This window comes from Macaca mulatta, chromosome 8 (assembly GCF_049350105.2).
Source record: "Macaca mulatta isolate MMU2019108-1 chromosome 8, T2T-MMU8v2.0, whole genome shotgun sequence".
NCBI classification, from domain to species: Eukaryota; Metazoa; Chordata; class Mammalia; order Primates; family Cercopithecidae; genus Macaca; species Macaca mulatta.
The window spans coordinates 155,219,125-155,242,979 of NC_133413.1; the positions used below are offsets into that span (position 1 = coordinate 155,219,125).

At 53.4% G+C, this 23,855-nt stretch overlaps 3 protein-coding genes and 1 long non-coding RNA gene across 53 annotated transcripts in view; 1 reads left to right on the forward strand and 3 right to left on the reverse strand.

The window, feature by feature from the left end:
* Positions 1–23,795, forward strand: ZNF517 (zinc finger protein 517). 50 transcript variants are annotated; one of them, XM_077944744.1, is made up of 8 exons: positions 1–95; positions 309–425; positions 1,228–1,506; positions 9,775–9,853; positions 10,534–10,660; positions 11,001–11,114; positions 12,402–12,568; positions 18,884–20,653. In XM_077944744.1, exon 8 carries the CDS (start codon positions 18,892–18,894, stop codon positions 20,074–20,076), a length of 1,185 nt encoding a protein of 394 aa, XP_077800870.1. In that variant the 5' UTR covers positions 1–95; positions 309–425; positions 1,228–1,506; positions 9,775–9,853; positions 10,534–10,660; positions 11,001–11,114; positions 12,402–12,568; positions 18,884–18,891; the 3' UTR covers positions 20,077–20,653. The 50 variants fall into 50 exon arrangements, 18 of the variants coding, with proteins under 18 accessions (XP_077800870.1, XP_077800869.1, XP_028708984.2 ...); XR_013397577.1 differs by lacking the exon at positions 12,402–12,568 and adding an exon at positions 20,922–22,017 and having other exon boundaries at positions 1–425; positions 18,884–20,636; XR_013397579.1 differs by lacking the exon at positions 12,402–12,568 and adding an exon at positions 20,902–22,017 and having other exon boundaries at positions 1–425; positions 18,884–20,627.
* On the reverse strand, positions 24–5,911 carry LOC144330927 (uncharacterized). Its single transcript, XM_077944750.1, has 2 exons — positions 5,341–5,911; positions 24–515 (listed from the first exon to the last, which is right to left on the reverse strand). Exons 1-2 carry the CDS (start codon positions 5,909–5,911, stop codon positions 76–78), a joined length of 1,011 nt encoding a protein of 336 aa, XP_077800876.1. The 3' UTR covers positions 24–75.
* On the reverse strand, positions 11,767–17,561 carry LOC107000000 (uncharacterized). The gene is made up of 3 exons (XR_001446920.3): positions 17,295–17,561; positions 12,298–12,472; positions 11,767–12,177 (listed from the first exon to the last, which is right to left on the reverse strand). It is a non-coding gene; the product is annotated as an uncharacterized LOC107000000 (long non-coding RNA).
* LOC114680375 (uncharacterized) overlaps positions 23,095–23,855 on the reverse strand; it is a 13,531-nt gene continuing 12,770 nt past the window's right edge. Inside the window, exon 3 of the transcript XR_003732601.2 lies at positions 23,095–23,594. The gene's annotated coding sequence lies outside the window, so the exon portion shown is untranslated. The remainder of the gene's footprint in view (positions 23,595–23,855) is intronic.

A 23,855-nucleotide genomic window follows, 5' to 3' on the forward strand; every position in this document is an offset into this window, starting at 1 on the left:
GCAGGCGCACCGGGAGACGCGGCGCGCGAGGTCCTGCTGGCGCCGGCTCTGAAGGAGCGAAAGAGTGCTCGGCTTTCACCGGGGTCTCCGGGAGGGCAAGTGTTCTCTGAGTGGTCGAGGAGGCGCCGAGTGGTTGAGTGAACTGTGCAGGGCGTCACAGATCGACCCACTCCGGGCCACGGGGTCTGGGGCTCCCGGCTTTGCCTGGTGAGGGGCTTCCGTGTAGGCGGAGGGGTTCTCGCTGATGCAGAGCAGGAGATGGGCAGGGGAGACGCTTGTACCCCCTCGTGGAACGTCGTGGTTTGCAGGTGGCAGATGACCGTCTCCCTGATGGACGGGCGCTGCTGGACGCGGGGACCTTGTCCACTGTAGGCCCTTGGAGAGGTCGGGCGTCGAGGAGAGGAGCCCGGGGATCCTTGCCGAGGGTGAGGGCCGGCCGGCCCAGGAAGTGGGGAGGGCCAAGCTGGAGGGTCCCGGGGCGAGGAAGAAGGAGCGGGGATGGGCTGGGTCACATGCTGCGGGGAGAACGAATAATAGGAGACTGGACCGTACCCTGACCAAATTCTGTGCGGGAGAGGTGGGTGGGGAAGGAGCAAGAAATGGAAACTGGGAGGGGCAGTGGGGGCCTGAGCTGGAAAGAGTCAGCCCGACTGGGGGTGTCCAGCGGCACATGCTGGGGAGAGGGGCTTCGCGAAATCGGGTCCCTAAGGGGTGGGACCCCGAGGCTGGGGGCGGCGGGTGGTGGGGAAGAGGTTTTTCAGGAGAGAGCCCCTGGCTGAGTGAGCACTGTCGGAGCACAGGCGAAGCCGTGGATGAGGAGGCAGCAAGGAGGTGAAGGCAGGGGTCCCAGTGGGTGGGAGAGGCTTGCAGTCAGGACTGGGAGGTGGGGTATTTCCTAGACCCTGTAGGGGCTCTGGCATCGTGAGAAAGAGAAAGGTTGACATCGTGAGAAAGAGACAGGAGAGGGTGGAAGGGGTGTCCTGTGGCCGCTGCTGCTCATAGGGGAGAGAAGGGGCTGCTGAAGGAGGCCCTCCCCTAGGGTTGGCAGGGGGATCGAGGAGGAGCTGCCGGGTGGGGACCCAGGAAGCAGCCCAGCCCACAGCAGGGCCAGGGGCTGAGGGGCAGGACTGGACCCCAGGGGCAGGGTGAGGAGTTCTGGGATCAACCCAAAATTGGCCCACAGGCCCAGCGTGTCCCTCACTCCTGAGCAAATCTGCTTCTCTGCAGGAGCAGAAGGAGAGTTGGGTGCGGGATAGAGGTGAGAAGAGTGCTTGGACACACAGGCTGTGGGGTTCCCCAAGATGGTCTCACGGGTCTCTGGGATGAGATGCGGCTACCAAGATCCTAGGTGCAGCCAGGAGGCTGACCAGGCCGCTTTAATGCTCGAAGAGACATGGCCCTGCCAGCATCCACCCGACAGTCCTGAGGACTACATGACTAGGCTCAGTCTTGACCTGGCACACAGCAGTGGCTGTGCAGTTCTAGGTCACTTGACAGCCACTCCAGGTGAGGCCGCAAGCACTGGACATGAGGTTTTCCAGCCTTCTGGGGTGGAGCCATCTTTCTTGGGGCCAGGATTAGGCTCTCCCCACACAGCACCTCTGCTTGTGCTACCGACGTCACCCCTAACCTGCTTTTCAAACTTTATTCTTAGAAATTATTTATTTCCAGCCAGGTGTGGTGGCTCATGCCTGTAATCCCAGCACCTTGGGAGACCGAGGCGGGAGGATCACCTGAGGTCAGGAGTTCGAGACCAGCCTGATCAACATGGAGAAACCCCGTCTATACTAAAAATACAAAAGTTAGCTGGGCATGGTGGCAGGCACCTGTAATCCCAGCTACTCAGGAGACTGAGGCAGGAGAATCACTTCAACCCAGGAGGTGGAGGTTGTGGTGAGCCGAGATTGTGCCATTGCACTCCAGCTTGGGAAACAAGAGCAAAACTCCGCCTCAAAAAAAAAAACATTTTCCTTTTGAAATTGTTCTTCAAATGTTTCTTGTCACATACATGCAGGAGTAATTAGGTATAAACATGAGAAATTGTGATGCTCTGTCTTGCTCAGCTTGGCTCCTCTCCCCCACCAGGATTATCTGCCTGCACCCCCAATCCCCCACAACAGATGTGTCCTTATCTCCCTGCCCCCCCACCGCACCCCCGTAGCATAATTGTATCCCACATATGGGCACACCATCACATATGGCTAAAATGGGATCACTCCGTAATAAAAGGAATATATATATATATATATATATATATATATTTTTTTTTTTCTTTTTTTTGAGATGGAGTCTCACTCTTGTTGCCCAGGCTGGAGTGCAATGGTGTGATCTGGGCTCTCTGCAACCTCCGCCTCCCAGGTTCAAGCAATTCTTCTGTCTCAGCCTCCCGAATAGCTGGGACTATAGGTGCACACCACCACGCCCAGCTGATTTTTGTATTTTTTTAGTAGAGATGGGGTTTCACCATATTGGTCAGGCTGGTCTTGAACTCCTGACCTTAGGTGATGCACCTGCCTTGGTCTCCCAAAGTGCTGGGATTACAGGCGTGAGCCACCACACCTGGCCAATACAGGGTACTTTTTACGGGCCAGGGACTGATCTAAGTACTTTTCATGCACACTGCTTTTTTTCTGAGAGGGCGTCTCACTCTGTCACTCAGGCTGAAGTGCAGTGGCGCTATCTCAGCTCACTGCAACCTCTGCCCTCTTTGAGTTCAAGCGATTTTCCTGCCTCAGCCTCCCAAGTAGCTGAGATTACAGGCACCTGCCACCGTGTCCAGCTAATTTTTTGTATTTTTAGTAGAGATGGGGTTTCACCATCTTGGCCAGGCTGGTCTTGAACTCCTGATCTCATGATTCACCCATCTTGGCCTCCCAAAGTGCTGGGATTACAGGCATAAGCCACCGCACCCGGCCTTATGCACACTGCTTTTCTAATTTAGTGTCTTACAATTCTGGAGCTATGTCTTGTGAAAACGTATTTCCAATAAGGTTCTCTGAGATAGTTTTCCCATGTGCTTTCAGTGCCTCAGGGGTGGGATTGCCCATAGGAGCCCGTTACCCATTCAGGAGTGGGTGAGGGGAGACCCCAGGGACCAATGCCAACAGGAAGAGGTGGGGTGGTTGGGAGGATGGAGATTGCACATGCTTGGGGACATCTTGAAGGTGCAGGTTAAAATTTTTCCGAGAGGGGTTAAGGTAGTGTATTGTGAAGCAACGGGTTAGTGAGTGCTAAATCTCCATGACCCCTGCCGTCTATATGGCTTGGATGCATCATGTCAACCTGACATAAAGCTGTGAGTGAACATTCTCTAGGACCCCACATGTGTGATTAAATAGTTGGAAGTTTTGGCATCCTTTTACAATGAGAGAATAGCACAGGATTTACATAGAATTTTCAGATATCCGGCCGGGCGCGGTGGCTCACGCCTGTAATCCCAGCACTTTGGGAGGCCGAGGCGGGCGGATCACAAGGTCAGGAGATCGAGACCACGGTGAAACCCCGTCTCTACTAAAAATACAAAAAATTAGCCGGGCGCGGTTGTGGGCGCCTGTAGTCCCAGCTACTCGGGAGGCTGAGGCAGGAGAATGGCATGAACCCGGGAGGCGGAGCTTGCAGTGAGCCGAGATCGCGCCACTGCACTCCAGCCTGGGCGACAGAGCGAGACTCCGTCTCAAAAAAAAAAAAAAAAAAAAAAAAAAAGAATTTTCAGATATCCAAGTTCACCATAATACCCATATTATCTGAAAGTATGTGCCATGGCCCTGAGGGGAGTCATGATCCCTTCCCCAAAGATGGTTGTGGGGACAGAGCAAGTGTCTACCAGTCCCTCCTGCTGTACCCCGAATCTGAAGAGTGCCTCTGTCCTACCCAGCCTGTGCCTCACTCCTGAGCAGATCTGCTGTCAGCAGTGTGAATGCAGGAGACACCCTTGGTCCCCCAAAGAGTCTGAGGAACCTAAGGGCATCCAGTCCTGGGACAAGGATCTAGGTAGACATCACACAAGTTTAGGACCACCCATGTAGAGTGCTGGGTTGAGCCTACTTAGACAAGTGTCACCCTCCTGACCCAGTTTCCCCTATCCTTGTGAAAAGGAAGAAAATGATGGTTCCTGGTCTGTCTTGTGCTCAAATCTGACCCGGCTCCCAACCACCTGTGGCTCTGGACGAGTCCCTTATCTTCTTTGATCCTCATACCTCCTCCCAGGGTACGGTTGCCATTCAGGGGATCTGAAAACCTAGAGCGTGTGTGAAACCATCCCTAAAATGTGTGTGGAGGTGAATGGCAATTTTTCAGCACACCAAGTTTCATGAATTGAACTGTTCTTCCCACTTGCATGATGGTTTCACACCACAGTTTAGTGGCTAAAGAATATGTGACTTGAAAAAAATTATTAAATTTTTTTAAAAAAGAATATGTGACTTGGAGCCAGGTCTGTGGGTTGGATCCCAGTTCTGTTACTTAAGAGATGAAACCTTGGCCAGGCACAGTGGCTCACACCTGTAATCCCAGCACTTTGGGAGGTCGAAGCGGGCAGATCATCTGAGGTCGGGAGTTTGAGACCAGCCTGACCAACATCGAGTAACCCCGTCCTTACTAAAAATACAAAATTAAACAGGCGTGGTGGCGCATGCCTGTAATCCCAGCTACTGGGGATGCTGAGGCAGGAGAACCCAGGAGGGGGAGGTAATGGTGAGCCAAAATGGCGCTATTGCACTCCAGCCTGGGCAACAACAGCGAAACTGTCTCAAAAAAAAAGAGACGAGACCTTGGCAGATAACAGGGACACTATGCTCTCCTCATTTTAGTATGGGAACAGTAGTATTTTGATATGATTACCGTGAGGATTAAATTAGTAAATACAAAGAGCATACAAATGTTTACAAAAATCACAGGGCTGTTAGAAGTCAGAATGACCACCCTTATGTGCAGACAGGAGAGGTGGTCTGAGAGTGATCAGAGGGAGCAGCAGAGACACTTCAAGATTCCAGAAACTGTTTGGGTGCGGTGGCTCACACCTGTAATCCCAGCACTTTGGGAGGCCGAGACGTCGGGTCACCTGAGATCAGGAGTTCGAGATCAGCCTGGGCAACATAGTGAAACCCCGTCTCTACTAAAACTACAAAAATTAGTCGGGCGTGGTTGGAGGGCGCCTGTAGTCCCAGCTACTCGGGAGGCTGAGGCAGAATGTCGTGAACCTGGGAGGCGGAGGTTGCAGTGAGCCGAGATCACGCCATTGCACTCCAGCCTGGGCAACAAGAGCGAGACTCAGACTCAAAAAAAAAAAAAAAAAAAAAAAGTCATACTAAACAATGTCATAAATTTATATAAGAGACAGACCCCAGCCCGATGTCCCAGCTCCGCCGTTCCTGCGGGTCCAGGAATCGATCCCGCGCCGTGCTCCCCAACCCCCGTAGGCCACCCGGAGGCAGGGAGTGGGCGCAAGGGATGAACGTTCGCCGCCTCCTATCCTGGGGGAAACGGAGCGCCGAGATCGTCGACGCTCTTCCGCGCCCCTGGGGCCTGGGACTGATACCCGGTCTCGCCCGGAACCCCCGAGGCGCGCCCCTCGCTGCAGCCCTGGCGAGCGCCATCGAGGTGCGCGGTCCTCCAAGCCTCCCAGAGCGGCGCAGCGGCCGCTTCCGGGGGCGGGGCAGGAACCGGAGCCTGAGCGCCCGGCGCCCTGCGCTCCTCCCCGCGCGGTCCCGGCGGCCCAGGGTGAGTCGGCCCCGGCCGCGGGGCGGGGACTGGGAGGGGCGCGTTCCTGCAAGCCCGACCCAGTGGAGGCTGCAGCCCCCGGAGTGGGCGCCCGGAGCTCGAGAGGGAGCGGACCCGCAGCCGGCACTGCCGCCTCCGCTCGCCTTGGGTCCGTAACCCTCCTCGGGGCGAAGGGCCCTGCGCCCGGGTCCATGCTGGCTGTGGTCGGGGGCGTGCGGCCGTGCCCCAGAGACCCGCTCCCCCGAGCCGGACGGCTGCGCAGAGATGAGGCTGCAGGCGGGGAGGCCTGGCGAGGTGGGGCTGCTCCGGGGAGAACCAGGCTCTGCCCCTCGCATCCGCCCGATGGCGGGCACTTCCCCGCAGCCTGGCTCCCAGGCGGACGCCGTTTCCCGCAGCTTTCATTCACCCTGCGCAGAGGCTGAGGCTGAGGCAGGAGAATGGGGTGAACCCAGGAAGCGGAGCTTGTACTGAGCCAAGATCGCACCGCTGCACTCCAGCCTGGGCGACAGAGGGATACTCCGTCTCAAAACAACGACAATGAGAGTTAACATTTGAACTGAAACCTGCTGGCCGAGAGAAGCAGCCACAGATCCCTGAGGAGAAACTCCCAGGCGGGGGAACAGAGAGAAGGCTGGCATGGCTGCTGCGTAGTGAGCAGGGTGCCCCAGGTCCCCGAGGAACAGGGCTTATTCTATGTAAGGAGGGAGGTGACCCCTCCTAGTCTTCCAGACCCCAGTTAAATGTTACTTCCCCCAGTAACATTTCTGGGTGGTCCTCCTTCTAAATTAGCACCCTCCTCCCCTTGACATTTTCTCTCTCAGCGCTCGCAGCAACAGTTTGATCTGTTGTCATCATATCACTGCTCGATTATTTTTAGCCCAGTGCTGTTTAATCTGACTGAAGGTTTATTTCCTAATTCCAAAGATAGAGCTAAAAGCAGGTTTTTTTCCCCTCTAACCAGGTAGCCCCTCCCTGAGGACATACACTCCCTAGACATGAGCAAACAAGAAGCAGCAGTGGTAACTTACCCTCCTAGTCCAAGTCCAACCGTAGCCCGGGGTTGCAGTTCTTACCAGAGTGGAGCGTGGTATGTGTTGAGAGATCAGGGGGTCGAGTCTTCTGACAGCCTCATACCCTGAGATACTCTGGTGGCCTTGTTGGGGTGAGGACAACACGTGTGACCATCGCAGTGGCCCAGGTGGGTCCTGCCACAGACTGCCCTGGACAGTGAGTGGGGCTGGGTGGGGGTAGTGTGGTCCTGCTCTTCCGCAGTCAGTCTGCGATCGGTCTGCGCACTCTGTGCAGGGGTGATTCACGAATCTGTCTGATCTACTCCCATCACCCTTCGTACCCTAACATGTCAAAAGGGCTCTGCTGCCAATTGTCACTTCACAGCATTGTGATCAAGCGGCTGTCCTGCTTCTAAACGCGCGCTTTATTTATTTTTATTTATTTTGGGAGAGAGCCTCACTCTGTCACCCAGGCTGGAGTGCAGTGGGGCAAACTTGGCTCACTGCAACCTCTGTCTTCTGGGTTCAAGCAGTTCTTGTGCCTCAACCTCCCAAGCAGCTGGGATTACAGGCATGTGCCAGCACACCCGGCTAATTTTTGTATTTTTAGTAGATAAGGGTTTCACCATGTTGGTCAGGCTGGTCTCGAGCTCCTGACTTCAAATGATCTGCCCTCATCGGCCTCCTACAGTGTTGGAATTACAGGCATGAGCCTCCGCCCCCGGCCTCTAAACACATGCTTTTTGTTAACTGATGCCTAGTGGGAAACATCTCTTTACAAAGTGGCAGCTACTTAGAGCTCCAGCTCTACAGAAAAGGATAGCCCTGCAAACCTTCACCCTAACGCAAGAGCTCAAGTGTGTGTTGAAGGGAAGAGTGAGGAGACCAGGGCCTCATGCCTGCTCTGTATACGTCTGCTTAGAGCAAAATTATTCTTTTGTTTTGTTTGAGACAGGGTCTTGCTCCGTCACCCAGCCTGGAATTGGTGGCATGATCTCAGTTCACTGCAGCCTCTGTCTCCTGGGCTTAAGGGATCCTCCCAGGATAACCAAGGTTGCAGCATTGCACTCTGGCCTGAGCAACAAGAGGAGACGTCACCCAGGCCGGAGTGCAGTGGCGCGATCTTGGCTTCACTGCAATCTCTGCCTCCCAGGTTCACACCATTCTCCTGCCTCAGCCTCCCAAGTAGCTGGGACTACAGGCGCCCGCCACCACTCCTGGCTAATTTTTTGTATTTTTAGTGGAGACGAGGTTTCACCGTGTTAGCCAGGATGGTCTCGATCTCCACCGTGTCTGGCCAAAAAAGTCTTAAATTGGAAAAATAGAGGCCGGGTGTGGTGGCTCACACCTGTAATCCCAGCGCTTTGGGAGACCGAGGCAAGAGGATCACTTGGGTCCAGGAGTTCAAGACCAGCCTGGGCAACATAGTGAGACCTCATCAATAATAAAAATTTTTTTTTGGCTGGGCGCGGTGGCTCATGCCTGTAATCTCAGCACTTTGGGAGGCCGAGGCGGGCGGATCACGAGGTCAGGAGATCGAGACCATCCTGGCTAACACGGTGAAACCCCATCTCTACTAAAAATACAAAAAATTAGCCGGGTGTGGTGGTACGCACCTGTAGTCCCAGCTACTTGGAGGCTGAGGCAGGAGAATGGCGTGAACCTGGGAGGTGGAGCTTGCAGTGAGCTGAGATCGCGCCACTGCACTCCAGCCTGGGCAACAAAGCGAGACTCCGTCTCAAAAAAAAAATTTTTTTTAAATTAGCTGGGTGTGGTGGCATGCTCTTGTAGTTCCAGCTACTCAGGAGGCTGAGGTGGGAGGATTGCTTGAGCCCAGGAAGTTGAGGCTGCAGTGAGCTGAGATCATACCACTCTACTCCAGCCCGTGCCACACAGCAAGACCCTGTCTCAAAAAAAGAAAAGAAAAATAGAAAAACAGGAACCACTTGTCATTCTATGACCCAGAGAGAACTAGGGTTTTATGCTACCAGCTTTAGTTTTTTGCTTACAGTCTGCTTGTTTCATGTAGTAAAATGCAAGAATGTTTTCTGATGTTCCCACACATGGTTTTATTGGTTGTAGAGTCACCCATTGTTCATCTCATAATGAACAATGTTGCCCAGGCCGGAGTGCAATGGTGCAACCTTGGCCATCCTGGGAGGATCCCTTAAGCCCAGGAGGCAGAGGTTGAGGTGAACCGAGGTCATGCCACCATACTCCAGCCTGGGAGACAGAGCGAGACCCTGTCTCAAATAAAACAATAATTTTGCTCTAACTAGTCATGCTTTGTTCATTTCATAAATCCCTTCTGAGCATACACTGTGTGCCAAGCCCTTCCTCAGGCCCTTGGGGTATAGACCAGAGGTCTTATCTAATTGGGGAAGGCAGATAAGGAGCAAGGACGTTAACTTTTCTTATGTCAGGTGGCATAGTGCTATGGAGAAAAATAAAGCAAGGAGGCCGGGCGCGGTGGCTCAAGCCTGTAATCCCAGCACTTTGGGAGGCCGAGACGGGCGGATCACGAGGTCAGGAGATCGAGACCATCCTGGCTAACACGGTGAAACCCCATCTCTACTAAAAAATACAAAAAAACTAGCCGGGCGAGGTGGCGGGTGCCTGTAGTCCCAGCTACTCCGGAGGCTGAGGCAGGAGAATGGCGTGAACCCGGGAGGCGGAGCTTGCAGTGAGCTGAGATCCGGCCACTGCACTCCAGCCTGGGCGACAGAGCAAGACTCCATCTCAAAAAAAAAAAAGAAAAAAGAAAAATAAAGCAAGGAGCGAGGATAAGGAACTCCCAGGCGGGAGGGGAGGTGGCAGTCACAGAAGGCCTCCCAGCAAGGTGACACCCAGCAAACATTGGAAGGACTGGGTGTTCCAATGGAGAAGCTTGGGTGCAGCTGCTCCTTGGGACGTGAAGGAGGTGGCTGTTGTGATTGCCCCAGCACTTTACCCTCTCCTGCTCCCTTCTGGATCTGGAGGGGCCTTTTGGGGGGCTGGAGAGCCTTAGGCCTGGGCTCCTTCCACTCATGGCTCTGTGTTCCCCCAGAATTCACTGTCTCTAGCACCTGCTCCTCCTCAGAGGGTACCCTGGAATGACGATGGCACTTCCGATGCCTGGACCCCAGGTGAGCACCCCCTGAGCCTGTCCACTGCCCCGGGAGACTGCTTTGCCCCTAGCCTCAGCTTTTCAGCCCTGAGAACCTTCCAGGGAGCCTCACACCCACCCACATCACAAGAGGGAGTCTGCAAGCCGAGGACCACCTCCTTGCTCTGTGGCCAGGCCGCACACGTTTCTCTGCCAAATCCTTCCAGCCTCTGGGCAGAAGTGGGCTTCTTGGGGCCTCCTATGGCCCCTGAGCTTCTATGGTCAGCCGTTGAGGGCAGGGTCCCTGTCCTTCCCCAGTGCCTGCCTCCTTCCTGGTGTGAGTGGTCAGCCGTCCTCCCTCTACTGATGCTGACTCACTGCCGGTGTTGGAAATGGAGACGCAGAGGGTGGGGACGCAGTGCTGGTGCTCCTTCCCCAAATCCCTGATGGTCTGTGGAGAGGGTGAGGCCAAGGTTGGGACCCCTTCCTGGTAAATCTCCCTCCCCCAAGTTCAGTTTTTCCCTCTTCCTCTCTGGGGCTTCTGCTGAGACTGAGGCTGCTCACTCGGGGAGTGTTGGGCTGCCCTGACTCTGCTGGGCCCTGTGGATGCAGCAATGAGCAGCAGGGAGAGAGGCCTCTCGCAGATCGCGCAAATGTTTCTCATCTGCTGGGTTCTCACCGAGCCCTTGACTGCCTGGATAGCAGAGTATGTGGTTGCAGGAGGCCGTTGTGTTCGAGGATGTGGCTGTGTACTTCACGAGGATAGAGTGGAGTTGCCTGGCCCCCGACCAGCAGGCCCTCTACAGGGACGTGATGCTGGAGAACTATGGGAACCTGGCCTCGCTAGGTAAGGGCTTCTGCCTCTGGTCCTGGGGCCGGGAGGTACGTCTGTGTTAGCTTCAAAGGGAAGTTGGTTCCATTCCAGATTCAAGGTCTGAAACATTTTTGAGGGGAAACTGGAGGCTCCCCAAGGAGCCCCTCTCTGCTTTCTGTTGGGCAGCCACTGCCAGCATCAGCCTGCCTGAGGCTTCTCTCCTGGGGCAGGCCCCCCATCTCCACTTGGCCACCTAGCTGCCCCTCCTGGGATAGTGAGTGTTCCTGACCCACTCCAAGCACTCCAGCCAGGCACCGGGGCATCCCTCCTCCCTCCTGTACTGATACATTCTGCCTTCCTTCTCTGAACTTAGGCTTTCTTGTTGCCAAACCAGCACTGATCTCCCTCTTGGAGCAAGGAGAGGAGCCGGGGGCCTTGATTCTGCAGGTGGCTGAACAGAGCGTGGCCAAAGCCAGCCTGTGCACAGGTGAGTACAAGGCACTGGAAGGCCTGGGCTGCTGCCACTGCAGGGCATGTCGTGTGCTGCCAGTGTGGCCTAGCCCCACCGCACGGCGTGTCGTGTGCTGCCAGCGTGGCCTCCGTGCAGTTCTGTGCAGGTCCCTTCTCCCGCAGTGGGAGGTGTGTGTGTTTAGCTCCTCACAACATGGTCCGAGTTCCTACTAACTGCCTTGCTTGTAGGTCTAAGGTCAAAACTAACTTATGCAGGAAGACCCAAGTGCATGAATTTTCCATTTTGGCATCCCCAAGGTGTCAGAGGCCGGGTCTGTGCACCTCTACCCTTAGGTTGTGTAGGGACCAGCCCTACAGGGTCTGTGGGTTTTTCTTCTTGTGTGTGGAGAGGAGAGATCATACAAATAAAGACACAAGACAAAAGAGATAGAAGAAAAGACAACTGGGCCTGGGGGAACACTACCACCTAGACGTGGAGACCGTTAATGGCCCCGAATGCCTGGCTGCGCTGTTATTTATTGGATACAAGACAAGGGGGCAGGGTAAGGAGTGTGAGCCGTCTCCAATGATTGATAAGGTCACGTGAGTCACGTGTCCACCAGGCAGGGGGCCCTTCCCTGTTTGGCAGCCGAGGCGGAGAGAGAGAGAGAGGACAGCTTACACTATTATTTCTTCTATGCAATTTAATGACTCTTAGTACGTTCACTAATTATACTACTGCTATCTAGAAGGCAGAGCCAGGTGGACAGGGCGGAACATGAAAGTGGACCAGGAGCATGACCGCTGAAGCACAGCATCACGGGGAGACGTTGAGGCCTCCAGAGGCTGCGGGCGGGCCTGAGGGATGTCAGGCCTTCCACAAGAGGTGGTGGAGCAGAGTCTTCTCTAACTCTCCCGGTGAAAGGGAGACTCCCTTTCCCGTCTGCTAAGTAACGGGCGCCTTCCCAGGCACTGGCATTACCGCTAGACCAAGGAGCCCTCTAGTGGCCATGCCCGGGCATGACAGAGGCTCACACTCGTCTTCTGGTCACTTCTCACCGTGTCCCTTCAGCTCCTATCTCTGTATGGCCTGGTTTTTCCTAGGTTATGATTGTGGGACAGAGATTATTGTATTAGAATAAAGAGTCATGCTACAAACTGATGATTAATATTCATAAATCATCATATCTATAATCTATTTCTAGTATAACTATTCTTACTTTATATATTTTCTTTATTATACTGGAACAGCTTGTGCCCTTGATCTCTTGCCTTGGCACCTGGGAGACTTGCCGCCCACATCTCCCCTCTTTTTATTAACTAGGATCACCATCGCCATCATTGCTTGTCGTTGACTTTGAACTTGTCTTTGGACTCATTGGAGGCATCTGCAGACTAAAAATAGACAACAGAAGCATACCAGTGTCAATAATGCCAGTGACAACAGTGACCCTCCAAGGGGTGTGATCCATTTAAAGGGATTAAGCTTAGGTAATCCTTTAGTTATTCCTTCAAAAATGTCTAAGCCAGGAGCAGTGGTTAAATGAGCCTGTGAGGCCTCAAAAATTTGTTCTTTAAGTTTTGAAATATCTAGGGTTAAGTTATCATCCCAGGCTTTTAAATGCCTTAAGACCTTTTCCCAGCTATGTTGATCTTTATTATAAGCATAAGGCGTTATGCAGCCATCAGAAGTATTCCAGTCACACTGTAATTGCATACGGTGTTCCAAATTCATAACTCTATCTCCCAGCCAGATTACACTCTGGCGGAGATCATTAATTTGATTAGCTAATTTTTGATCGACTTGAGTCTGAGAATTCCAAAGCCTGGAGGAGTTTTTCTGCCATGCTTCAACATATTGAGCGGTTTGAACAGAATTGTGGATTGCAACTCCAGCGGTTGCCGCTGTTGCAGTAACCGCAATTAGACCTGCAATGACTGCAATAAGAGTAAAAATGAATCTTTTAGTTCTTCTGAGGATACCTTTAAGATCTTCATTGACTGTGTGAATAGAGGGGGAAGACTCCCGTGGACGATGTAAAGAAACTGGTATGCCTACCCCCTCCCTAGCCCTCACTGAGAGAATACTTGTTGTGGGATTAAAAGTAGCATCAATGGACGTGAACAGCTTACAGTTATCACATTCTATAGTGTGTGTATTGGGAGTGATAATTACATTCCAACCAACAGCATATAAGGGGGTTTGACACAGTTCTTGATAGGCATCACCTGTTCAGACATCAAGGTGATGTTGAATATGGGTGTCTTGGTATTAGTAGGAGAGAGTTGATAAGTAGCATTCCATATCCTTATTCCTATCATGGCTGCAGCTAATTTCCATAATTCAGGATGTTCTGGGGTAACAATTGGATGAATCATTTTTAGTCTAGGAGGAACGATGCCTGTGTCCATCCATTTAAATGGGTAAGGAGACACCCGTTCCCTCAACCTGTATGACTGCCATTCGTCCTCTACATAATCTAACAAACTCCGAGCATGTCATATTTTGGCCGGAGCAATTCCGCCAAGAATGCCCTCTTGGAGCTCAGTCAATAGCAACACCCGTAGCTAGACTTTAGAACACTATGACCTTTGGAGCATTACAATCATTCCATACAATTGAATTTACTAAAAACAGCCCCTTTGTAGGTTCCTTGGAGCAGTCTGGCAGCCCTTTTGTGGAATTATCTTTTGTGGTAACAGGAACCCTCCATTCCTCATGTGGATAAAGTTGAACAGTCATAAATTGAAAATAATTGGTACTGAGCATATTATGTACTTAATAAGAATCATTACTCGGCCGGGCGCGGTGGCTCAAGCCTGTAATCCCAGCACTTTGGGAGGCCGAGACGGGCGGATCACAAGGTCAGGAGATCGAGACCATCCTGGCTGACACGGTGAAACCCCGTCTCTACTAAAAAATACAAAAAACTAGCCGGGCGAGGTGGCGGGCGCCTGTAATCCCAGCTACTCGGGAGGCTGAGGCAGGAGAATGGCGTGAACCCGGGAGGCGGAGCTTGCAGTGAGCTGAGATCCGGCCACTGCACTCCAGCCTGGGCGGCAGAGCGAGACTCCGTCTCAAAAAAAAAAAAAAAAAAAAAGAATCATTACTAAAGCACAATATGGTCCACATCCAGTTCTGATAAGAAGCAGCTAAACAGCTAGGTGACATTGCAATGCACAGTGGTGGATATTTGTAGCCAACTGACAAATTAAACCTTCTTCTGGTTGAGCTGGAAACCTGTCATCATTCGGAACCGGCATGAATGCACTATCATGAGTGGAAACTTCCACTGAGGCGTCCACCCAGGAGACAGACTGAATTAAAGGGGGACAAGGAACATATGCCCAATAGGTAGACTTTTCAGGTGTCCCAGCTGCTGGCGTACTCACCACTGCACTGACCGCTATAAAGGCAGCCGGAGTTATATTACCCGTCGTTGTTGGAATTCCTTTTTCTTGTAGTAATGTTTGTGTTTGATGTGATAAAACGTTTATTTGACGCCATGTTGGTGGAGTTGAACGACTGGTGGTGTTGGTCACATGGCGATATTTTGTCATAATGTAGAGGTCATGAAGTTTATGTGTCAGGCGGGGAACCTTGCCCTTCGATTTGTGAGGAGTCTTTGCCTTTTGTTTCTGAGAGCGTTTCATATTTGAAATTTTGGTGCAATTTCAGTTGCCGGGAGGGAACCCACACGGGTTGTTGTCTTTCTCCTGGGGAAATGCAAGCAAAACCCCTGCCCCATGTTACCATGGTGCCTACTTCCCATTTGTTAGTTTTTGCATCCTTCCACCATACCCGCTTTCCTTTTTGTGGATCAAATTTATTTCCAGTGAAATGTTCTCTGCTGTAAAAGGTTGATTTCTTACTAGGTTTAAGAAGTTTAGTGTAAAAAGAGCCAGATTTAGCTGAGCATGAGGGGTGGTGGCGTCCCTCTTTGTCTTTGTGTCCTGTTTTCGAAGTTGATCTTTGAGTGTTTTATTGGCTCCTTCCACCAAGGCCTGTCCTTGAGAGTTATAGGGGATGCCAGTTGTGTGAGTAATTGCCCATGTCTGAGTGAGCTTTTTAAACACAGCACTAGTGTAGCCGGGGCCGTTGTCAGTTTTCAGTTTCCTGGGACAGCCCATAACCAAGAAACATGAAAGCATAGTCGTTTAACATGAGATGTACTTTCCCCTGTGTGACAAGTGGCCCAGATAAAATGAGAAAATGTGTCAATAGTTACATGTATAAAAGAAAGCTTGCCAAAAGCAGGATAATGAGTGACGTCCATTTGCCAGAGAGCATTCTGTGAAAGTCCTCTAGGGTTAACTCCTGAGGAAAGTAGCTGTAAAATTAACACTTGGCAAGTAGGACAGTGACGTGCAGTGGTTTTAGCTTATTTCCATGTGAGGGGGACTTTTTTGGAATCCCGCAGCATTGACATGAGTTAAAGCATGAAAATTTTCTGCACCAGTGAAAACAGGAGCAACTAATGTATCAGCTCAGGCATTTGCTGCCGAGAGGGGCCCAGGGAGGGGTGTGTGGGCCCCAGTGTGAGTAATGTAGAAAGGAGAAGACCTTGCTCTGAGTACAGACTGAAACCTTTGGAAAAGAAAAAGTAGGGTATCATCAGGCCGAAATTTGATTAAGGCAGTTTCAATGTTGCCAGCAACATGTACTACATAGGCCCAATCAGAAACAATGTTAACTGGTTCAGGGAAATCTTCAAGGACAGCCATGACAGCGATCAGCTCAGCTGGTTGTGCTGAACTAGGGAACAGTTCTGTTGGCCCTGTCTGTGCTGCTCGGCCATTACAGGAAGCATCAGTAAAAACAGTGAATGCTTCGGCTAGTGGGGTGTTTCTAGTCATGTGAGGTAAGATCCAAGAAGTGAATTTAAAGAACTGGAATAGTTTTACATTAGGATAATGATTATCAGTTATACCCAGGAAACCTGCCAAATGGACTTGCCAAGCAACGCAGATTGCAAAAGCCTGTTGGACTTGTAATCGGGTGAGGGGAACGATGAATTTTTGGGGATTAATACCCTTGTCTTATAGCTGCATTCCTAAATAGTGATAGGAAGTCTGGATTTTTGAGGGGGCGGGGTGGGTAATAACCAAACCGGCTGGTGTGCTTGTTGTACCGCAGAAAAACAAGATGTTAACACGGGGCGTGAAGGTGCCGCGAGATCAGCTGCCTGCTGGGCAAGATCGGTGGCCTGTGGCTGATTTTATGCCGCAGGGACAGCAGGTATTGGAGGCTGGAAAATTACAGGAAATTGCCAGGCTTTGGGATCCCCACATTCTCTTGCCTGTGCTATAGCCCTCATAAGAGGAGGGTCATTTCGAGGAATGTATGTAACTTGTTGCTTGTGAGCGGCAAGGGTAGTGGTGGCAACCGCAGTAGCGACCGGACCAGAAGCAGAAAAGAGGTTGGAATTTTGAATGGAGGAAGAGTTGAGAACCTGTAAACCAGGATGAGACCAGATTACTGCTGAGCAGGTCTTACATGGGCCTGAAATCCAGGCGGCCGCGGCAACTGCGGACCAGGCTTCGAGGGAGCCTGAGGCTTCTTCAAGGGAGCCAGATTTGTCGAAAGAGACCCAGGCTTCAAGAGAGCCTGATTTTCTTTCTTTCTTTTTTTTTTTTGAGACAGAGTCTCGCTCTGTCGCCCAGGCTGGAGTGCAGTGGTGCGATCTCGGCTCACTGCAAGCTCCGCCTCCCGGGTTCCCGCCATTCTCCTGCCTGAGCCTCATGAGTCGCTGGGACTACAGGCGCCTGCCACCACTCCCGGCTAATTTTTTTGTATTTTTAGTAGAGACGGGGTTTCACTGTGTTAGCCAGGATGGTCTCGGTCTCCTGACCTCGTGATCCACCCGCCTCGGCCTCCCAAAGTGCTGGGATTACAGGCATGGGCCACCGCACCCGGCCAAGGGAGCCTGATTTTCTGAGAGAGAATCAGGCTTCAAGGGAACCTGTGGCTCCAAGGGAGCCTGATTTGTGGAAAGAGAAATAGGCAGGAGAAATGGAAAACTAGGCTGTGGAGGGATAGGGTTGAGGGCCTCATTACCGGGCCAAATAGGCAGAAGGTTGAGAGCCCTACAGCAGGGCTGAACAGAGACAGGGTTGAGATAATACAGGAGGGCTTTTATAAAGTTTAAATAAGCCGAGTACTTAGTACTGGCCTGTCCCATGGTGTCCCCGGAATACTTTGAGTGCTCAAGCTTACCACCAAGCTTATTGACCGCAATCCTCAGGAATCTGTCGTCAGAATCCTCCGCTGAGTCCCACACTCAAGGCGCAACTTCACACAGAGAGGGAGAGCCCCATGTTGGAGTGCCAGATGTAGGGTCCAGCCCTACAGCGTCTGTGGGTTTTTCTCCTCGTGTGTGGAGATGAGAAATCATAGAAATAAAGACACAAGACAAAGAGATAGAAAAGACAGCTGGGCCCGGGGGACCACTACCACCAAGACACGGAGACCTGTAGTGGCCCCGGATGCCAGGCTGCGCTTTTATTGGATACAAGGCAAAAGGGGCAGGGTAAGGAGTGTGAGCCGTCTCCAGTGATTGATAAGGTCACGTGAGTCACGTGTCCACCAGGCAGCGGGCCCTTCCCTGTTTGGCAGCCGAGGCGGAGAGAGAGAGGACAGCTTACACTATTATTTCTTCTATGCAATTTAATGACTCTTAGTACGTTCACTAATTATACTACTGCTATCTAGAAGGCAGAGCCAGGTGTACAGGGCGGAACATGAAAGTGGACCAGGAGCATGACCGCTGAAGCACAGCATCACAGGGAGACGTTGAGGCCTCCAGAGGCTGCGGGCGGGCCTGAGGGATGTCAGGCCTTCCACGAGAGGTGGTGGAGCAGAGTCTTCTCTAACTCTCCCGGTGAAAGGGAGACTCCCTTTCCCGTCTGCTAAGTAACGGGCGCCTTCCCAGGCCCTGGCATTACCGCTAGACCAGGGAGCCCTCTAGTGGCCATGCCCGGGCATGACAGAGGCTCACACTCGTCTTCCGGTCACTTCTCACCGTGTCCCTTCAGCTCCTATCTCTGTATGGCCTGGTTTTTCCTAGGTTATGATTGTGGGACAGAGATGATGATGATGATTTTTTTTTTTTTTTTGAGATGGAGTCTTGCACTGTGGCCCAGGCTGGAGCGCAGTGGTGTGGTATCGGCTCACTGCAAGCTCTGCTTCCTGGGTTCACACCATTCTCCTGCCTCAGCCTCCTGAGTAGCTGGGATTACAGGCACCCACCACCGCACCCAGCTAATTTTCGTATTTTTAGTATAGATGGGGTTTCACTGTGTTGGCCAGGCTGGTTTCGAACTCCTGACGTCAGGTGATCAGCCCACCTGGGCCTCCCGAAGTGCTGAGATTAGAGGCGTGAGCCACTGCGCCTGGCCTGAAACCCTGATTTTAAAACCTCTGGCAATAATTTCTCAAACCTCCCTGCACATCTAACAAAGACTCTTGTCTTCACCTGATTGTGTTATCGTGTCACAGTGTACATGTTTATTGAATCATGTTGTACACAAAAAATACATACAAGGTTTGTTTTGTTTTAAGACATAGTCTCACTCTTTGGCCCAGGCTGGAGTGCTGTGGCTTGATCTCAGCTCGCTATAACCTCTGTATCCCGGGTTGAAGCAATTCTCCTGCATCAGCCTCCTGTGTACAGTTTTATTTGTCATTTATACCTCAGTAAAGCTGGGTGTTGGGGGAAGACTTGGGAATAAAAAGGTTCTTCCAACAATAAGTTCGTTTGCGTGTAGAGGCTGGATCACCCTTCCGTTTTCTGTTCCTTCTCTCAGATTCCAGGATGGAGGCCGGGATCGTGGAGTCTCCTCTGCAGAGAAAGCTCTCCAGGCAGGCAGGACTGCCGGGCACCGTGTGGGGGCGCCTCCCCGGGGGGCACCCCGCACCACCCCACCCACGTGGCAGTCCTGAGGACGGGTCAGATAAACTCACCCGCCCCCGGGCTCGGGAGCGCAGCGCCTCCCCAAGGGTTCTGCAGGAAGACCCGGGCCGGCCCGTGGGGAGCTCAGCCCCCCGCTACAGGTGCGTGTGCGGCAAGGCGTTCAGATACAACTCGCTGCTGCTCAGGCACCAGGTCATCCACACCGGCGCCAAGCCCTTCCAGTGCACGGAGTGCGGGAAGGCCTTCAAGCAGAGCTCCATCCTGCTGCGGCACCAGCTGATCCACACCGAGGAGAAGCCGTTCCAGTGCGGCGAGTGCGGCAAGGCCTTCCGGCAGAGCACGCAGCTGGCTGCCCACCACCGCGTCCACACCCGCGAGCGGCCCTACGTGTGCGGCGAGTGCGGCAAGGCCTTCAGCCGCAGCTCCCGGCTGCTGCAGCACCAGAAGTTCCACACCGGGGAGAAGCCCTTCGCGTGCACCGAGTGCGGCAAGGCGTTCTGCCGCAGGTTCACCCTCAACGAGCACGGCCGCATCCACAGCGGGGAGCGGCCCTACCGGTGCCTGCGGTGTGGGCAGCGCTTCATCCGAGGGTCCTCGCTCCTGAAGCACCACCGGCTGCACGCCGAGGAGGGCCCCCAGGACGGCGGCGCGGGGCAGGGCGCCTTGCTCCGAGCGGCGCAGAGGCCCCAGGTGGGGGACCCGCCCCACGAGTGCCCGGTGTGCGGGAGGCCGTTCCGACACAACTCTCTGCTGCTCCTGCACCTGCGCCTACACACGGGCGAGAAGCCGTTCGAGTGCGCGGAGTGCGGCAAGGCCTTCGGTCGCAAGTCCAACCTCACTCTGCACCAGAAGATCCACACCAAGGAGAAGCCCTTCGCGTGCACCGAGTGCGGCAAGGCCTTCCGCAGGAGCTACACGCTGAACGAGCACTACCGGCTGCACAGCGGCGAGAGGCCATACCGGTGCCGCGCCTGTGGGAGGGCCTGCAGCCGGCTGTCCACCCTCATCCAGCACCAGAAGGTGCACGGCCGCGAGCGCCAGGAGGACACGGAGGGCAGGCGGGCGCCCCGCTGGGCTTCCCGATGATGGGGACGACAGGCCGAGGATTCACGCGGGAGGCCCACCCAAGCCGGCGGGGCCCCAGCGCAGAAATTCAGAACCCCACGTCTTGACGGTGCAGCAAAGTCTGAAGAAAGGGCCAAGCCGGGCAGTGCGGAGGGAAAGGGCACCGGGCAGCCCGTGGTGCGGCCTCAGGGACTGCCATTAGCCACCATTTCCTGGGACCTTCCGGAAATGTCCAGGAGCGGCAGAAGTGAGGGAGGGAGGGGCAGCTATGCTCAGTCCCCAAAGAGCAGGGCACAGGGGACACCACGGACGCATATGCAGCCTGGCACAGCCAGGCCTTAGCACCAGGCCCTGTGTGGCGGTGAATTTCAGGTGTTGTAAAGCCGACTCACAGGATAGAAGGTGCCTTAGCTGCCTGCCACGTCTCCTACCTGTAATCCCATCACTTTGGGAGGCTGAGGCAGGAGGTTTGCTTAAGCCCAGGAGTTTGAGACCAGCCTGGGCAACATGGTAAAACTTCTCTACAAAAAATTTAAAAATCAGCCAGGTATTGTGGCTTGTGCCTATAGGCTGTGGTCCCAGCTACTCAGGAGGCTGAGGTGGGAGGATGGGTTGAGCCTGGAAAGTCAAGGCTGCAGTGAGCTATGATAGCACCACGGCACTCCATCCTGGGTGGCAGAGTGACACCTTGTTTAAAAAAAAAAAAAAGCCTAGATGACTAGTGGAGCTGTATCTATTATCTATCAATCAATCAATCAATCAATCATCTATCTTTGAGACAGGATCTCTGCCAGCCAGCCTGGAGTGCAGTGGCAGTTGTGGCTCACCGCAGCCTCGAGCTCCCAGGCTCATTTCTCCCACCTCAGCCTCCTGAGGAGCTGGGACTAAGACACACACACTGCATCTGGCAGCTGGCTAAGCATTGTTTCTGAGTGTGAGGATGTTTTCAGTGGACTCGGTGAAGGTCTGCCCTGTGTGGGCAAGCACATCCAACTGGCTGGGGGCCCAGATGGAACACAAAGGGAAGAGAGAAGCATATTCTCTTTTCTGGAGGGAGACACCCATCTCCTGTCCTTGGACATCAGGACTCCAGATTCTTTGGCCTTTGGACTCAGGCTTGCCACAGAGGCCTCCCAGGGCTCCTGGCCAGTCAGCCTCAGAATGAGAGTTACACCACTGGCTTCTTGGTTCAACCGCCTTCTTACCTGGACTGAGCCTCACTAATGGCTTCTCTGGGTCTCCAGCTTGCAGACAGCCTATGGGAGGACTTCTCAGCCTCCATAAGTGTGTGGGCCAGTTCCCCTAATAAAACCCCTCTCCTGGCCGGGCGCGGTGGCTCAAGCCTGTAATCCCAGCACTTTGGGAGGCCGAGATGGGTGGATCACCTGAGGTCAGGAGATCGAGACCATCCTGGCTAACACGGTGAAACCCCGTCTCTACTAAAAAAATACAAAAAACTAGCTGGGCGAGGTGGCAGGCGCCTGTAGTCCCAGTTACTTGGGAGGCTGAGGAGAATTGCATGATCCCGGGAGGCGGAGCTTGCTGTGAGCTGAGATCTGGCCACTGCACTCCAGCCTGGGCGACAGAGCGAGACTCCGTCTCAAAAAAAAAAAAAAAAAAAAGAAAAAGAAAAACCCCTCTCCTGGCCGGGCGTGGTGGCTCCTGCCTGTAATCCCAGCATTTTGGGAGGCAGAGGCGGGCGGATCACCTGAGGTCAGGAGTTCAAGACCAGCCTGGCGAACATGGTGAAACCCCGACTCTACTAAAAATACAAAAATTAGCTGGGCGTGGTGGTGGCTGCCTGTAATCCCAGCTACTCGGGAGTCTGAGGCAGGAGAATCGCTTTAACCTGGGAAGTGGAAGTTGCCGTGAGCTGAGATCGAGCCACTGCACTCCAGTCTGGGTGACAGGGCAAGACTCTCTCTCAAAAAAATAAATAAAAATCCCCTCTCCTAAACTCTATTATTGGTTTTGTCTTTCTAGAGGACCCTAATACACTGCCCAGCAGAAGCCAGGAAGGAAGCCCTGCCAGCTCAGAAGGTGGGCAAGGAGAGAAGGGTGTGGCCAGAGGGGGAGCCAGTGGGGGTGCTGCATCCTCTCGGCCCCACTGGGAGCACCTTGTCACCCCTAACAGATGAAGAGAAGGTGAGGGGGATTGAGTTACCTGCCCACTGGTGTGTCAAACTCCATGGTGGGGGTGGGAACATGCAGACCTGGCCCCTCCAAGGCCCACTGCTCCCTGGGCTGTGCATCCCACAGTCCATGCCAGGGGCTGCAGAAAGAGCCATGGGAAGCCTGGCCCTGGTAGGGCACCAAGATGGGGAGGGCTGGATCCACCCTCCAGAGAACAAGAACCCTGGGCAGTAGCCGGGACATGGTGGGGGAGGCTGAAGGGTTGTCCCTGAGCATCCCCAACATGGAGCTCAGATGTCTGGGCCATGGGCGGGAAAGCACGAAGGTCAGGGCCAGCCTGGGAAACCAAAAGCTGTGCCAAGATCCCTTTCACCTGGGGCAGCTGCCCACATTCCCGCCACTGGGTCCCATCGCCTGAGACTCCCAGCAGGTGCCTCTCTGAGTCTTTGTCCCATGCTGGAAGCCGGGATGTGCAGCACACACCTTCACACCCACAGCACGGACAGGAGGAATAACGCCTCCTTTGGGGATCCAGGGTTTCTGGTGTCTCCAGGTTTTTCAGGAGCCACCACGTTCCTCTCATCCAGACGTCGGCGCCCAAGGTGGAAGCAGGTGGTGGCACGCCTGGCCCAGCTGCAGGCCGAGTGCAGATCCTATGGCGAGTGTGGGATCCAGCCTGAAGCACAAGCCAGGTGCAGCCTGCCGGGTCAAGTGGGCAGGTACCTCCAATAGCCTGGAGCCATGAGGCCTTGGGCAGGGGCGCCGCCGGCATGGAGGTCTCCGGCTGGCAAAGTGGCCCCGAAAGAGTCCTGTGTCATAACCAGACTCACTTGTAACTTCTGTTGCTCTCCCTAGCTATATCCAAAGCATCCAGGATAGGTTCATCTCAACACATTCTAACTCATCTTGGACACAATCCGTTTACTCTGGTGGACCCCATTCACAGAACCTGGAATCCCTGCTCACCTTCCCCAACCCCTTATTGCTGGGTCATGTTCACAAGTTTCTGTCTCTTTTTGTTCCCGGTCCCAGTACCAGCTCCAATCAGCTTCTGAACCTCTATTGTGCAGCGCCTGAGACAAGGTGGGGGAGACAGGGACAGTAAAGCTCAGCCAGGTGCAGACTGCAGACTGGAAGCAAAGGCTGAGACAAGGTGGGAGAGACAGACAGTAAGCTCGGCGAGGTGCAGACTGCAGACTGGAACCAGAGGCAGGGCCACCCTCTTTCGGGGCATTTCTGGTCACTCCAGTCTGCTGGAAGGATTCTGTGTCTCACCAAGAGACTCAGGCATGGACCTGGGCTGCACTTTCTTTCTTCCTGTTACATGGATCTCTCTACCATGCCCCAGACCCAGCACCTCAGAGGCTTTCTCAAAGCTGCACTGCAGAAGTTCTAGCCAGAGCAACCTGGTAAGAGAAAGACATAAAGGGCATCCAAATACGTCCTTCCAAATGAGGAAGCCAAATTGTCTTATGTATAGAAAACCCTAAAAGCTTTATCAAAACATTCTTAGAACAAACAAATTCAGTAAAGTTGCAGGATACAAAATTAACATACAAAAACCAGTAACATTTCTACATACCAACCACAAACTACCAAAAAAGAAACGAGGAAAGCAATTCCATTTACAATAGCAACAAAAAACAAACCTAGGAGTAAATTTAACC